General features: G+C 45.1%; 1 protein-coding gene across 1 annotated transcript in view; it reads left to right on the top strand.

Moving 5' to 3' along the window:
* LOC119393598 (aminopeptidase N) overlaps positions 1-17,315 on the top strand; it is a 109,711-nt gene that overhangs the window by 78,835 nt on the left and 13,561 nt on the right. Inside the window, exons 3-17 of the mRNA XM_037660707.1 lie at positions 1,817-1,919; positions 2,277-2,397; positions 3,193-3,347; positions 4,558-4,671; positions 5,772-5,906; positions 6,789-6,854; positions 6,974-7,039; positions 7,701-7,858; positions 8,562-8,653; positions 9,336-9,469; positions 10,111-10,166; positions 12,786-12,933; positions 13,617-13,696; positions 14,466-14,579; positions 15,394-15,561. Of these exons, the coding sequence (XP_037516635.1) occupies positions 1,817-1,919; positions 2,277-2,397; positions 3,193-3,347; positions 4,558-4,671; positions 5,772-5,906; positions 6,789-6,854; positions 6,974-7,039; positions 7,701-7,858; positions 8,562-8,653; positions 9,336-9,469; positions 10,111-10,166; positions 12,786-12,933; positions 13,617-13,696; positions 14,466-14,579; positions 15,394-15,561 (1,710 nt within the window). The remainder of the gene's footprint in view (positions 1-1,816; positions 1,920-2,276; positions 2,398-3,192; positions 3,348-4,557; positions 4,672-5,771; positions 5,907-6,788; positions 6,855-6,973; positions 7,040-7,700; positions 7,859-8,561; positions 8,654-9,335; positions 9,470-10,110; positions 10,167-12,785; positions 12,934-13,616; positions 13,697-14,465; positions 14,580-15,393; positions 15,562-17,315) is intronic.

Genomic DNA, 17,315 nt, shown 5'->3' with positions numbered 1-17,315 from the left:
AAAGCTTTACCTCAATGGTGTTTTGTTGTCTCATGGGAATAACGCCCTTTTCCTTGCGGCTATAAGTAAGTTGTTCCACACAACAGCGAGCTCGAACTGCATTTACGATGATAATGTCATTCAGAACTTTGCAGTGGATATCAGCGTCTATTGAGGCAATAAGACGACAGACACCGACCAGAATAAAAACTAAAAACAAATAAAGCACGTTTCGGCTTCGCTGCGGATGCTGCCCCTGCCTGAAGTTCCCCGGTTTGCCGATGTACACGCAGTCGCAATCGGCGCAGGTTATCCTGCTCCAGGAGACGACTCTATCGGGAGCCTGTCCATACTCTCCACGAGTGCATGCTTCAGCTTACACACAGGCACGTGTGCCACCTGAACGACATAACTGCGCAGAACGTGAGATGAAGTTTCGCTTATCCCAGCAATGTATATAGGGTATGACAGCACGTTTTCTTGGACGAGAATTAGCCGGTCGAACGGAATTCGCCTGTATTAAAGCTAACATTAACATTAACAAGGCTTCCTTCGCGAAGCCGAAACGTCTTTTATTTGTTTTTAGTTTTTCTTTTCGTCGGTGTCTGTCGTTTTATTGCCTCATGTTTCGTCCGGACCAGGGGGGGGGGGGGGGCTTCCATCGAACCCTCGACATTGTGACCATCTAGTTCACACAGAAATATCGGATACGAGAAGTTAGCAGCGATAGCTCCGAAAATTTATTTAACTGTACTTCCTTGTGTAGCCTGTCGCAGACATCATAAGTTTTACTTAGAAGAAAATCTGCAAGCTAGAAAGCTGTATCTGCTTCTACCAGTGATACGGCAATACCGCTTGAAAGTGAGCATAATAGCGATGGGACAACCAATCACTCCTCATACACTCGTGAGGGTGTTAAAATATATAGCGCGTACGCGGGCGCAGTTGTCGGAGAAAGACGCAGTGGCGTCACCTAATCTAAAATTAGCCGATAAAGTGCTTGGTAGAGGCGTATTGAATAATGCATTGTTAAGTAATGTCTTTAAAATCCGTTACTTTGTCTTCAGGAAGGAAGAAAGGAAGAAACAAGCGGAAAGACGAGGAGGCTAGCCAGTTCTTAGATCGGCTGGCTACCCGGTGCTGGGGGAAGGGGTAAGGGGGATAAAAGATGATAGAAGAGAGATGTTAAAAAAAAAGAGCAAGAAAAGGAAAAGAAAAGAGAGGGAGAAAAGAAAAAGGAACCGAGAATATGACTCAGACTATGGTAAATTGTAATGATGTTGTTTGGTATGCCACCGAAGTGGGTCACAGAGACAATACATTTAGAGCCTGTTTTGTAAACTAAGGGAGAGTCAAGTCTACGGCTTCCTGTGGTTGAACTTTGGTAATTTTGTGTAGGAATTTCGACACGCACACGATTTTGACACGCACGGTACAGTGTTTATCAAAACTTGAGGACGCCTGAGCTTCGCCTTCAAGAGTAGAACGTAATAGTGTGAATGGGCCCGTTTGCCCTCTCGAACTAGTGTACGTTTGATCAAAAAGGAAAGCCTAGCCTTCAAAAATTTTTCGTTTTCTATTTTTAATGTTTCATTCCGTCTTAATAAAATTGACTGTGGGTGTATTTTTGACCAGAAAGGTAAGCCTGTAGCCTTTCAATATCTTGTAGCGTCAGCGTCTTTGGCGATACTACGTCGCCATGTACCCAAAACTGTAGATAAAAAACGAAAGGTTGCGCGAATAGGTCAATTTCGCTCGTTCCGCACGGTGTGTAGTGCGGATACACTGACGTTCCACTCATTCTAAGCGACCGTTCTTTTTTTCTTTTTTTTCGTAGGCCTAACGGATTGCAGGCGGACGCTTTCCAGACTACTGTGCGTATGTCTACTTATTTGCTGGCGTTCGTGGTGAGCGACTTCGAGTCTCGGGGCGATGACAAGGTGAGCGTAAAATTGTTTTTTTTTTGTTCTTTCTTTTTTTTTTTGTCGTATAACTCGCTTTGGGTGTAGTATAAGGTACCTACATGCGTGCATGTATGTCAGTGCAATCTGTCAAACACACAATACGTGGGCGTATGGTTCTGTATTCAAGCGGAGAGTAGCATGATAAAACGTAAATTATGATTACCGGGGCCTAAGTGTCATTTTGTATCACCAGGTAAGACGCCTTTGGGAAACTTATTAAAGCTTTTTGCAACTGCTACGTCCTGCTTTAGCTTGTACGCAAATATAAGTTTGTTTTTTTTTTTTTACAATTCACACTTTTTCTCGTCACACTTCGTTTTTGTCTTCTTCCAGTTCAGAGTATGGGCCCGGCCAAACGCCATCTCGGCCGTGGATTATTCGTTATCAATTGGTCCCAAGATCTTGGAATTCTACGAGAAGTACTTCTCGGAAAAGTATCCACTCCCAAAGACTGGTGAGTGGTGGGCTCTATTTGCAAGCTGTAGAGGCCACGCGCGCGAGGTTTTCTTACCAGGCTCAACCATTTCATTTTCATTCTTAACTACACGAGATCTCCCAATAAAGGTATTCAGGGGAAGCGTATTGACTAAGGAGGGGCTATTAAGTTATGCATGTAGAACCTCGGAACTTGCGCCTCAAACAGCCGCAGTGATGTATGGTGCACAACCGAAGGGTTTCTTTTTAAATCTTTTGTATCAGGCTACAGCTCTGTCGGTTTATAATCTTTTGTTTACGGCGCCGTGGCTGCTCGATCTGGAGTGTATGCGGATGGACGAATTAGACGTGGAGTGCTCTCATACATTTAGTCTTACAACTTTTAAAAGAATAAACACTACGGTGCACTTGAAACTCTTAGCTCGATCATTTACTTCAGGTTACCACTGTATAAATAGATCTGTGCGTTCCACATAGCACAAAATTGTTCCTGGTTACTTTAGACGCCGTTCATCGGCAATCGTCGAGATCGTGGTTGAGTTGAGTTACGATGCCTTTTCCATCTTTAACTTCGCACGATAGTTTGTTGGCTGGCGCTCTGACCCTTTCAGATTTTCGGCGTCTATGTGATTCTTTATCATTTCTACCTGTAAGTTATACAAAATCATGTTTAAGATCTAGTGCTTTCTTTCGACACTGAAAGCCTTACCGTAGCTTTTTTACGTTCGTGGACAAGCCAAACGACTCGGATGGCAGGCATTACACGTGCTTACGACGGCAGTGATATATAAATCGCATTGTCTTGCGTTCGCAGACATGGTGGCACTGCCGGACTTTAATGCTGGCGCCATGGAGAATTGGGGACTGGTCACCTTCCGAGAAACGGCTCTACTCTTCAACCCGAACGAGTCATCGGCCGGAAACAAGCAGCGCGTCGCCGTCGTCGTCTCACATGAACTCGCACATCAGGTACGAGCTGCAGCGACGCGGGCGTAAAGCTGTGTCGGAACCGCACCAACTAGGACGGCTGTCTTGAAGTAACATTAACCTGTTGTTCATTGATATGTTACTCCTTTGCTTCCATAACATGTCAGTTACTACATTTTTTATTGACTCATATGTAGCATTTTTTTTTTAATTTCTTGTACTTGACTAAAACTTCAGTTATTGTAAGCACCTTTCTTGTATTTGATTATTTGTTTGATTAACATCGTGTATTCTGATCACTTGTGTAGCCAGAAAAGGGGGGGGGGGAGTTGGTGGGATTCAAGCCCCCCCCGAAAATTCTCGATTTTGCTTGTATTTATGCACACACACACGCACGCACACACGCACGCACGAACATGCATGAGCTATGGTTTAAACCCCCCTCCCGCCTCCCTCGAAAACATTTCTGGCTACCCTACTGATTCAGATGTCTGTCATTGCTATGTTGCGTAGCCAGAAATGTATTTTTTTTTGGGGGGGGGGAGGAGTGGGGGGGACTCAACCACAGTTCGTGTGTGTTCGCGTGTGTTGTGTGTTTGTGAAAACATGAAAAATTGAAAATTTTCGGGGTGGGGGGAGGGTTGAACCGACATTGACTGCGAACACTTTCTCTGTTAGTTTTGTAATTTTTTCAGTATTTTTACCCCTACTTAATGGAGTGAATTGAGGTACGTGTCGGTGCCAGCATTTTAACAGGACGAGTCCACTTCAATCCTCGGAGTTTATTGTAGTCACGATAAGTCTCAATGCTGCACACAATTACAATTGGCGGTAGTGGGGACATCACTAAGATCACTAAGATCACGAAATTTGAACAAGAGTTGGCACTGTATTTTCATAAGTCGTGTCAAATTATGTGCAAGGAACAGACGCAGACGCAACTTCTGACAGCTTAAAATTTTTGTTTCTTAATGCATTCATGCTTTGACCAAGCTTGCTATTTGAACCTGTCGATGTTTCATTGGTACACAGGTGCAGAATTATACAGCCGTGACACGGGATTGGTGCTAGCACTTCGTGTGTATCATTCTACTTGGTTGCCATTGTCTGTATGGACAATGCAACTTATGCTGTCACACCCAAATATGAACATTGTCAAACTGTTGTACGTGGAACTTACTTCGATTACATGCCTATTAAGCCTCAAAGTTTTTGACCAGCATAGCCATGTTCTTGTTCGTTCCTATTTCAGTGGTTTGGAAACCTAGTTACCATGGAGTGGTGGGACGACCTGTGGCTCAATGAAGGCTTCGCCACCTACGTTGAGTATCTGGGCGTGGACTTCGTTCACAAGGACTGGGAGATGGTGAGTAATGCTGTTTCTATGCATTGCCGTCACGGCTATGAATTGTGCCAACATGATAACCGTGACTTACAGGCGAGGTGTCATTCGTGTGACACCATTACCAGGTTGTCCTGTAAATTGTGTCACTACAAGCGGATACGAAAGTTGCTTTAACGAGTCACGGGGGCGATGGCTGTACACGGACCTCCGGTGTTACGTTCCCGGTCTTCACGCGTAGCGGCATTTACGACAGTGAGCGCTTGCACTGCGCATTTTGCTTCTGTATTGCTCGTTGACCATGTGCAAATAATAGTGTCACGGGGTCGTGACGTCGGCGAAGACTACAGTTGGCGTGTTCAAGATGAAACTCTTTATTTGGCCGAACTTGTGGCCGGGAAACGAAAACTCCAACTACAGCAATACACGCTGTAGTACACTGATAGCGGCGAACAGGGCGTCGGCCGTCGATAAAACTGAACCGCGGCAAGACGCGTCGGCATTTATACATGCGGCATCGAACGTTCGAGCCTTATCGCAGGTGGTCGCGCAAGCTCTGGAATAATCTTGACTATTCGCGTCACGGGCGCAATCTTAACAAAATGATGTACTACAATCTGGAACGTTCCCAGACATTCTGGCGCGGCTTGCGCAAGGCAGTAGTAACACGTGTAAGGGGACGGTAACGTAAAACATAGAGAGAAAGGAGCGCATGTGGTAATAGGAAGAGGAGTCGCTAGTACGTTTGCGTTGTACGCAAACAGCACCATTGACTACTGCCGTTCGTGCCACGTTATCTAATGAAAGGGGTCGTCCGTCATGTGACAGCGTGCGCATGAACTTTTTTTTGCGTGTTTGTAGCTACTTCTAAGACTATTTGCCAACCATCGCATGAAACATGGTCTACATGAGATTTCAGTGCAATGAACTACAGGCCTAATGTTACAAGTGTAGACAGAGCCTTATAACTTTCAACGTAGTGTCGCTCGAAAGAAGTAGTGCACTAGGAAACCCCTGTATATCCAATATGTTTTGAACACGTTTCGCGCAATAGAGCATCACGACGCACGCGCCAAAGGTATATCGACGTGGTCACCGGCTGCATCTTTTGTGTCCCTTCACAGGCACAACAGTTCATCGGCGAGGAACTGCAGCCAGTAATGGAGCTCGACTCCCTCAAGTCGTCGCACCCCGTCTCGGTTCCGGTCTACAACCCTGACGAAATCATCGAAAACTTTGACAAGATATCTTACGGAAAGGTGGGAGTCTTACGAACGCCCCGCGCATAAATTATTGTTCTGCGCAACTCTACCCCTACAGGCAGCCTTTAGTGCGCTACTTTAGCGCCGCATAATGTTCTTGCATTAGGCTTTATAGTCACAGTTATACCTGCACTATCAAGTGCTGTCTGTACATCGTACTGATGTTATGTGGTTTTAGTGGCAAACTCTGAATGGTAACGCTATGCACCCTTACGGTGCATGCCGCTTGAGCAGAAGCAGTGCTGGCGGCCAGCGTTAACTGTTATTGTACGCAGATGTACAGTCAGCGTCTAAAGTTTAGAGACCACGAGACACCAGAGAATGCTGAATATTCCCGCTGCTTCGGCAGGAAGCCTTGAGTTTGGATTTCCGACCTGTTATAATGCGCGCTAACGACATGTACTGTGCACTTCGACCGAATGCAGTCACCAATTGCTGGGAAATTCAGTGTTTTCTCACACCTAGTGGTCTCCAAACTTTTGACGCCGACTGAACGTTTTCGTTATGTGATGTTGTAACGCGTAGGTGATCCAACTATTCGAACACGATATGTTGCGAAACTACAGAAGGGTTGTAAATTTTTGTATGATTCGTGCGGCACTTACCGAGACCTGTCTACAAGTATTTGGTAGCGGGCGATTCTTTGTGGTACTCTTAAGAAGTCTGTCTTGAAAATTGCAGTAATCCTATACACTACATGCTCGGCCGTTATGCATTACGTTGATCATGCATTTGTCAGAAGTGGTTAATAGCCACGCGACAGTTATATCCAAGCCCTGCAGTGCAGTTCCGCTGTTCTGGAATAAACCCTACCACCTTCTCCCGCAAAGTGCAATCACTTCGTTAACATTTGAACTTTTTTTTTCTGCCTCTTCTCAGGGGGCATCCATAATTCGCATGATGAACTTCTTCCTCACAGAACCGGTCTTCAGGAAAGGTGTCTCGGTAAGATTTTGAGAACTTCATGCAAATTACAATAATATTCGATTGTAGGCATATGACGTGTCAGCGCGCGGTACGTGGGATAGTTGCGAGTTGATGGAATGTTTGCTCTTTTTTTCTAGACCTACCTGAAGAAACGGTCTTTCAACAACGCTCGCCAGGATGATCTTTGGGCGGAGCTCACCATGGTGAGATTTGCTCTGAACAATCGGGAAAAGTCCTAGATGACAATAGCGGCAAAAAAATTTAAACCATACGTGAAACTCCTGCAAGACACGACAGACACAGCAATCAAGAAGTCCCACGTATGGACGCTCTCTTGATAGCGTATTTGCACGACATTCGCGACCAGTCACCTGGAGGTGGCGTTTACTAATGTGCTGCACGACTCGTTTCGCCAGGAGCGAGATTTATTTTTTTCGTAAAAATCTGGTGTTGTTTCAGGCAAAAACAACGTACAAATTGCCTGGGGGACCGACGAGAAGGCAAAAAAGCCTGGCAAAAAAGCCTGGCAAGGCGCCTGCCCCCTTTAAACCCAAAATCACACCATAATGATACAATCCTCAGTGTTATAATTCGCAGTGCAATGGACTTATAAAAATGAGCATAAATTAGAGTTATTACATGTAAGTCACATTTATATAATAAAAAAACTGAGCAGATGACAGAATTAGCTCAGGGAATATCATCAGGGAGTGATATATGTGTTTAACAATTGTCAAAAGGCGTAGGCATATAGAGCACTCATAAGTTCTTAGCCCGTATGGTCACTTGTTGCTACAAAGGATTGAACTAAAGGAACAGTTACCGAGGGTCCTTGTAATTATGCGTTTGTTTGATTGGACGCAGGCGCAAAATGAAAGCAACCGCGTCGACGTCAAGACTGTGATGGATTCGTGGACTCTCCAGACGGGCTACCCGGTCATCACCGTCAACAGGTCATACGAGAGCGGCTCGGCAAACATCTCGCAAGAGCGCTTCTTGGTCGACGGCAGCAAGGACAACAAGTGAGCTGGCATTGTCCTACTGTTATATTTTCCCTTAAAAACACAATTACGACACTTCCTGCACATTGCTACGCGAAGAACGTGACATTTTTTGAAACGTTCCTGTTTACAGTTGAACTTACTTCGCGTGGGCTATAGGATCCCTCTGTAACGCACGTTATCCTTAGTGTTTGTGCATGGTAGAAGCAGTCGTGGTTGCAACGGCAGTAGCATCAGTAAATTGGTTTTGACCTATCATCTGTTAGTGACAACATTAATAGCAGTGACAATAGTAGTAGCTTAAGAGGGTGTTTGGCCGAGCTCGTTGGTACGGATCCATTAGAAAGCAGCGCTTAAAGAACACAAACACATGGGGCGAGAACGTCAATGAATAGTAGTAGCGTAGCGGTATCGGCTGGACCCGTATTTTGCAGCATATACGCATAGCATCCCGTTAATTCTGGTGATTACCACAAGACAGTGCGAATACGAAAACAAGTATCGTGAATGTGAGGCACGTTGACTGCCGTCGAGTTTACGATGATGTCACCGACGTCCCAGAAGGTCACGATGACATGATTATGTTGCCTATAGTGCAATTTCGATTTAAAGCAACAAAACCGACACATTTTGTGCACCCCTAATATCCATTGGAGCGATTGGGACAAAATATTTCACGCTACTCGTGATATCAGCAGCAGCATCTTTTCTCGCTTTTTCTTAGGACGCTGTGGAAAGTACCTTTCACCTACACCGACGCCAGGAGTCCCAACTGGAACGCTACAGAACCCAAGCTGTGGTTTAACAACAAAACAGGTGAGCTCTGAATAACGGCAGGCCAGCTTCCCTCCCACCCTCCTCTGCGCCCTTCCCCGAATTGAAAAATGACTAAACTATATTATTGTTATGCGGCTATGACACATTACTGTAGGTAGATTTTGAAGCATCATTATTTAACGTACTACTGTTTGATACCACTCACAATTACAGACAGTTTAAAATCAATGACTCGGTGGGTTTTGTATCGTAAATATGTGTGCTGCGGTGCGGAACATGATATAACGAATACCTGCGTACGTATGCACCGCTCTCAATGTAAAAACTTCATCATGGATTGCTCACGTCGTTTCCTGCCTGACAAAACGTCCGCTGTTGACGAATGTCGTGTTTGCTATACCAGAAATGTGGTCGATAAATTTAGCGGTCACATTAACGTCATTGGCTTAGTCAGAGGAGGGTTTGAGGGGTTTAACGCCTCTTCTCCTCCTCAACCCCCCCCCCCCCCCCAAAAGAAAAAGTGTGTGTGTGTGTGTGTTTGTGTTTGTGTACACGCTCGAGCATATGTAATGGTAAGGTCAAATCCCCTCCCTCCACGCCCCATCCCCCTAGGCCTTAAATAAATTTCTGGCTACGCCCTTGGTTAACGTTAGTCTTCGTTATTACTTGGGGACTTTGTTAGTGAGTGCCAGCCAATTCCTTCCAATTGTTTCCTGTGCAGCCGTTATCACGGACCTGCCAACATCGAGGTCTGATTGGTTCATTGCGAACGTCCAGCAAGTGGGATTCTACAAGGTCAACTACGACGAACTAAACTGGAAGCTCCTGATTAAGCAGCTCACGGAAAAACATACGGTATGCGATAACGTCTGCAGCACGCAGCTCGCGATGGTGCTTCTCGGTTTGGGAGGACTTTATTAAATTTACTTGCCTCAATGACCGCTCAGGATTTACCGAAAATTGTGGGTTACATTGGTAACTAATTAGCAGCGAGCTGATAACAAACGCTGGCTTGAACCATGTGGCATCGTGAATGGGGGCGACGTAACGTTGTTCCAGTCAGTCCCAGCATTTGGAAAATATTTTTCGGAAAATATGGATTAGTGCCTAAAACCAAGGAAACATGCTTCGGTTTGAGCTTGGCACTGCATGACACTTAAGTGGTAGTGATAAAAACTGATTGTTTGACATGATAGTATCATATGTTTTCTGAAATGGATGAACGAGAAATACAAAATTTCTGATCAAATTCCGAACGTGTTGCGTTTCTAGCCTTTTTTGGCAATACTTTATTTGTTATTGCAGCTTCAGAAACTTTGTGATAGTGGCTCTCTATGTCAATAAGGATTATTTAAGGCCCCAGGTTATCAAAATAAGGTTAAGTCACATGCGGCTGTCGAGTTAAAGCCAGGCAGCATTCCGAACACCTGGCCACCAAAAAAAAATAATAAAGAGGTCGCTAATTTACTAATTTACTTTTTTTGTGTCTATTTCAGGATATTCACGTCATTAACAGGGCTCAACTATTGGACGACATTTTGGATCTGGCAAGGTGCGTTGCTTTTTACAAATCTAGTGGGCCTGAAGTTTGAGAACGCAAGCACAGCTTGTTTTACACAAACGCGAAATTTCTATGGCGTACATACGCACACCTACGGTAAATGTTTTATTTTTTTTACTGGCTATGTTGTGTATTCGAAGAATCCTTTATTCGGAAAATCCCAACGGCTGCTTGTAGTCGCGTAATGAACGACTCGGTAACAATATCACTGCATTTCATTTCCTGTAGTATGCACCTTTTGATCTTATCGAAAAAATAACATCGAGGTGTAACACCTGGGTCATGTTCCGCTGACTCAAGCGGTCTCATTTGTTCCGTTATGTACGTGAGGTTCGAGTTCGCAGTTCGAATTCGAAGCATTGCCAGAAGACACGCTTAGTCGCTGCGACATCATTCCCGGCTAGGTGGTCGCGTTGAGTTGTTGCAGTAATTTAGCGTGTGGGTCGGTACTCTGTAGATAGCGTCGATGGTTGCGGCTGGGTGGTTGCTCATATTGCGCACCGCGTGCTGGTACCGGAGCTCTACTAAATCAAACGGAACGCCACTACCGGGAGCTTTATCATAAGTGCTGCTCTCCATACCAGTGAAATATCACGATCCCACCCAAACCATCTGTACTTTTTTTATTCTTTAACATTCGCGCTGGGCAGTGACCGGTACGCTGTCATTTCAAGTTCATCTACATTCGAGGACAAAAGTTTCCGGGACATGCGCAATTTTAGATGGAGGCGAAAATGCTTGAGGCCCGTCTACTTAGATTTAGGTGCACGTTAAACAACCCCGGGTGGTCGAAATTTCCGGATCCCTCCACTACGGCGTCTCTCGTAATCGAATGGTGGTTTTGGGACGTTAAACCCCAACACTAAAGTTTCCGGAACATGGACTCCACGTCAAATGTGAACTTTTTCTCCATTGATGTGTGATGTTTAATGAATAACCGTATGGGTTATAAAAAAAAGCTACGATGGGTTGAAAATTTTTTACTAGAGGTTATGTTTCCAGGCTAAGCAGCTATTCAGATTTTTCGCGTGTCTTGTGTATCAGAAACCCTTGTCCTCACAAGCACAGCCTTTGTAAAAGAATATACGGGCTAGTCCGCTGCTTCATAGCATGTGGTACTCGGCTGTGTGGTGCTGTCCCCGTGGCGCTTCTTACATTCAAGGCGTCTGGATGTTGGCTATCCAAATGTCTGAGAACTGTGTATTACATAACTGGTCAAGCTAGGGCGTATGTGCGTATATAACTAGTGAATTTCTTTTATTATTAGGTATACGAATACGGTGTCTACTTCCGATTATTTATAGCAATCCTTATCTTGATCTGCCATGTATGGGTGTTCTCAGTGCTCCTAGATGACTGCGTAGTATGCTGTATGGCGATTTCATTCGCTAATATTTTTGCCTCCATGGGCTTTTCCGAAGTATCAGTAAGGCTGTGAATCGGCCAGGCTGGTTAGTGATCTTTTTCTTTTATTTTTCACAGACTCCGCTGTTTGCACTTCGTATAGAGAGAAAATAGTTCATTTTATTTGATTTGAGAGTTATTTTTATTCCTGAGGATCGCTATAGGGCCCTCTTCATTCAAATAAATAAATAAATAAATAAATAAATAAATAAATAAATAAATAAATAAATAAATAAAACTTCATTACACAGCCTGTGGTCAATAGTATGCCGGGCATATATTCCGCGTTATTTCGACAAATAATGTCTTATTCTCGCGACTCTACCACCTCGAGCGGCTGGAAACCTTTTGCATTCGCTCTGTAAAACAGGGCCCCGTGGCGTATCCCGCCGAAACAGGAAACGGGAAGTCTGTGGTATCGTAATATCTTTTTTCTGCAGAGTTTGAGGCAGCAGCTGCTGCCTAAATTAGAGTTGGAAGGAAGCGAGGCGCTTCCCGCCGCACTGCATTGTTTTTCGGTTGCCTGCTGTTGAGGCTAACAACAATGCCAAATTGTTCCATATATACAGTGACGAATCGCTCCCTTAAAATTATTTTCAGACTGTGTACGGCTCAGAAAAGTGACATTAGCGCAGAAAATAGCAGTTTAAAAACGCAATTTTCGTATTCTATTCAATTTGCTGTTTCGACGACGTTGCGCGGCGTAACATTTACCGTACCAATATATATTTTGACGACAGATACTTAATTGTCGATGGGATTGACGTAGAGGCAAGAAATATCCTAACAATTCCATGGTGACGTAGCACTCGGTGCTAAAGAAGGAAATCGTGCTATGTGGTACAAAGACGAGTGCCGTTTGAGTGCCGTTCCTTCCTTCAGCTCTTTGATGCTCGCCTCGTAATAATAGCCATAACAAGACACAGAGGCGTCCCACTGGTGTCGTGTGCCTTACGCGGTATTCTCTTTAGAATGAACAATATTTCATGTATGATCATCACCGGTGACCACTCGTACTCCTAGGTAACGGCTTTTCACAAACATCGTGTCTGTAGCGCTTCGGCCATGTTGGTTAATTATAAGCAATAAGCACTCATGCCTTTGCCCGTGTTGACCGTGCCTTCCTTTGTTCGCGCTATCTTTATCTATTTCTGAGAGCAGTGGTTTTATCTTGCCGCCATTTTGTGCCGCGCTTCTCTGTCGCAGGGCTGGCACCGTCGACTATGGCTTGGCTCTGGACGCGACTCAGTACTTGGCTAAGGAAGAGTCGTACATCGCCTGGAGCCCCGTCGCCGCGAATCTCAATTTCATCAGCCGCATGCTGGAAACCACTGAAGTCTACGGAAAGTGGAAGGTCGGTGTGGCGCTCTTTCGTCCGATTTTCCACTTAACGCCCCGCAATTTGTGCTACGCGCTTAAGCAAGCTTTTTTTCTTTTTTTCACACTTGCGTATCTGTTTGGCGAAGCACTTCAACTTAAACAGTAAACAAGAAAAGGCTGTGCAAATTATTTGCAGGAAGTCTTTTTTAAAGGAATGTGATCGGGTCAGTGCCTCGTGCGGGCTCTCGCAAAAAAAAAAAAAAAATTAGGGAACGATGTGTGTGAGAAAAACATCTAATACAAACAAATGATGACATTTCTTTTCTTGCGCATTACAAGTCCAATTTCGACAGCCCATCTGAAGTTTATACTTTTGCTAGAGACGAATTTTTTTTTTTCATTTTATTTCTTGCGCTTTAGAAATTCGCTCGCTCTGCTTTCGCCAGAGCATTGCGTAACCGAGCAGGCTGTATATGCACACTATTCTTTCATGACTCAAAACATTAATGTTTGATGGAAGTATTTTCATTTCAGTAAAATATTCTTCTTTTTCTTCTTAAAATATGTCATCGTGTTGGCGTTCGTCTGGAACTTTAATGCACGGATGGAGCTTCACAAGAGCCAAGTTTTAGCCACAGAACTTATGACACACATATACATTGAAGTATTCCAGTAAATTGTATGTGCTCTTATTCTTCTTTTTAATTTTTTTTACAGAAATACCTGCTCAGCCTTGTGAAGCCGAACTACGACCGCCTCACGTGGAACGAGGAGGAGGGAGAATCCATTCTCACGACGTAAGACATGCTTTTGATCGTTTTTTTTTTCTCGGCTAAGACCTGCACGCAACCTCTTTGGCGTCAGCCAGTGCTTAGATATTTGCAGTTGTCGAGCTACCTCTCTCTTTTTCTCTCTCTCTCTACAGCATGAAAACAAGGAGCGTCATAAGTAAATTATCGCAATGCGTTCAACGTGCAATTTTGTTCCGTTGCATAAGAACAGTCTCACAGAATATTTTCAATATTTGGGCCTTCCGCTGTGGAACACACTACGTAACAGTAGGAAAAGCTTGAGGAACGCACATATGTTGGAAGCCAAATCCCACTATAAACTTGTAACATGGCATAGAAGTGGCAGATGCCTATTTCGTTGCTGATTTATGCATTTCTTGGCTGTCGAGAAAATAGTATAAGCAACTGTTATTTGCAGACAGAGTCGGGATTTTGAGGGACCATTCAAGTAGTACGAAAGGAACACAGCCCTAAATACCGTGGAGGTCTTGAAATTGAACTTAAAATTGCATTTTAATAAACTTCAGATGAGACGAACATTGAATGCGTGCTGGCTTGGTTTATAAGTGCAAAGCTTCACGCGGAACGCAAGGCGAAATTTCAGTGCAACGTTTTCTCCACCACAGTTACTAGCTTTCATCGCCATTGCTCAAAAATGACCTCAGCAATTGAATGGCGGCATTTCATCAGTCTGTATATTATTAGCGCGAACCCCGAGAGTGGGACGCAAGGAGTCGTGTTTTTGTCTAAGTACTGACATGCACCGCTTCCGCAGGTTCCTTCGCACTGAAATGTACGCGACGGCGTGCACGTTGGACCACGAGGACTGCGTCAAGGAGGCGCTCAACTACTTCCGCACCTGGAAGGAGAGCAAGGCGGAGAAGAGCCCGTGAGTGGCCATCTTTGTTTTTGCGCCGATTGAATCGTTTCCCTTTTTACGCGAATACTCATTGCACTCCGATTGCTCGTTTGGCAAAAAATCAACCCGTCATCGATCGTTCATTGATTGATTGATTGATTGATTGATTGATTGATTGATTGATTGATTGATTGATTGATTGATTGGTTGATTGATTGATTGATATATGTTTGTCGAAGCTAGGAATTAGTTACGGAGTGCACTTTTGCGTACGGTGACAACAGAGAGGACTGGATGCAAGGAACACTGAAATACCGAATTATGTAATAGTACAAGGCAAAAAAAGTTCAGGGGAAGGTGGAAGCTGAAGAAATGAACAGTTCTTGAACGCGGGGTACTGCTGGAGGTAACGTTGTGACGAGAGGTCGTGTCTCCTTCAGTTGCAGTCTTGAAGAAGACATGACCGCTTGTCTAAACGTTGGCTTTACACCCCGTGTTCACAAATTCTTCATCTCTAATAGTACGAGGAAATTACTTGAGATGCGGCTGTCGAAGTCTGCTTTCAATGACGTCTTCTGTCATAATAGCTGTGGAATTATCGTAAACATAATGTCGTTGGACTGATGGGCGTTGGGGTAGCAGCAGTAGAAACGTGACATGTCTTTAAGCGCAGATGAACGTAATCCAGTTAGACGTAACACGTAACATGTAAGTGTTACGCAGTCGAAATGCACCCCTTGAAGGGGTGCATTGCGATTGCGTAACACTTCGTGGCAATTTTTCGGCAGTGCTGTTTCGCTCACCGACCGATTACTAAGTTGATTTTTTTGTCCTCTCGTCGCAGCATCAAACCCAACTTCCGCTCGTTTGTATACTGCACGGCGATCGCGAACGGCAACTACGACGACTGGCTGTTCATGTGGGACATGTACAACAAGACCACCGTGGCCTCGGAGAAAGTGAAGCAGCTGCAAAGCTTGGCCTGTTCCAGGGAACCATGGGTCCTCAACAGGTTCGTGTCTCCTCTGTCAACACTGCTAGGGTGTGCGCATTGTGATGGCCTACCAGTGTTGCCAGACGCTCACGTTGCGCACGACAGGCAAATGCCGCGAGGGATACACCGAAGCTGCGAAAGCTTTACTCCGCAGCCTTGGCCCTCAGCCACGGCTATCTACAATACCAGCCGATGCATTTTTATGCAATACCGGTGTCACGCGGTGCAATACTGATCGCGATTAAGCCCGATTGGTATCAAAATTTTCAACAGTGATCGGCTCACTTTTGCAGCTTACTTGAAGGAGCCAATCACGATAAAGACATTCAGTCCAGATCAGTCCTAATCGCGATTAAAAGTGACCGTGTGGCACCGGTAAAATCTAACAATTTCTATGCTTTTCCGCACTTTGTTACTTGCAGGTATTTGAATACGTAACGGATATGTCGTCTTCATAATCGTCACTATTGTAACCACGTAGTCTAAGGTCTGCACTTAGCTCTAATGAAAAATTGGTTTCTTAACACTGCCTTAAAAGTTTTGCGGACAAAATAAGGAGTTACTTGAATGCATACGACCACGTTTTCTTTATCATTTATTATCATTTATTAACACGAAAGTATTTTATGCCGGGGTCTACCAAGAATTTAATGACGCGACGCCAAGCGCCCGGTGCTCTACCGACTAAGCTAACGAAGCTTTTTTTTTTTTTGCAGATGCATGACACTCCACAAACGCGCCTTATATCTCAACATTCGCTGCTCTGTGGGCGGGGCTGGGCGGGGTGGGCCGGTGCCGCAGTCTGTGAGCGGTTCAGTGAAATAATGCGGCATGACACTTACTAGCGCCGATAGAGAACGATTCGGCGACGACGCAGTTAAGGCATGGCGTCCGAGATTGCGCGCCGGCGCGCAATCTCGGAGGCCATGGTTAGAACATCTCGAGGCCAGCGCGAAACATTGGCCACGCTAGCATCGGGGAGCTGCCCTAGACGCTGTTACATTCTTTGCCTTTCATTTGGTGTTAGCGTGTGCCGGTTTGTTGTCGGAGTAGTGCAGCTTCCACATGCACCAACTGTGTTTTGCCGCCGATTGCTTCGAGTGTGATAGCACCCACTAATAAAACTGTTGTTGTGAGTGCTGCAGAAAGGCGAGGATGTCGACGGGCGAATGTCGTGCCTTGGTGGAGTGAGACAGAGGCCAGCGAGACGTGGAACGCCTGCGCGCGTTCGCGGCTCGAGCTAGGAGCCTCTGCCTCCTGTGTCGCTGAAGCGCAGCGTGGTAGTGTATGCATGAGCACAGGCGTGGTTACCCCATTGCTCGGGACTCGGGAGCGAGCACGGTGCCCTTTCCCTCCTTAATTGACGACGCTTTTAAGTAGTGCATATCGAGTATCGGTATTTATTATGTGCTTGTTTATGTCATCTTCGCGCGGGATTCACGATGCGCTGTGTTCAGGCATGCGTTAAATACTTCAGCTACCACAACGGTTACATCGTGACCATGGGCGTTTGTCGTCGCGCTGGAGATGTGCCACTATAGGCGTCAATGTGGGTGCATCCACGTCAAACGGTGCTATAACTGCCAAACACCAATAGGCATTGTACAATCTCTCATATATCATTACACAAAAAGCCCTACTTCTGCGAAGACACGTTTCACTTTCGCGTTATACCGATTCCTATGACTGAGGGATCAGCCATATTTTTTTGCACATACCGCTACTCTGTTGGGCTGGGTGTATAAATTTGTATGAAGCGCCTAAGATTTAAC

The sequence above is a fragment of the Rhipicephalus sanguineus genome, chromosome 5 (genome assembly GCF_013339695.2).
Source record: "Rhipicephalus sanguineus isolate Rsan-2018 chromosome 5, BIME_Rsan_1.4, whole genome shotgun sequence".
Taxonomy (NCBI): domain Eukaryota; kingdom Metazoa; phylum Arthropoda; class Arachnida; order Ixodida; family Ixodidae; genus Rhipicephalus; species Rhipicephalus sanguineus.
The sequence above is the reverse complement of the archived record's forward strand: the minus strand, read 5'-3'. Positions and strand labels throughout refer to the sequence as shown.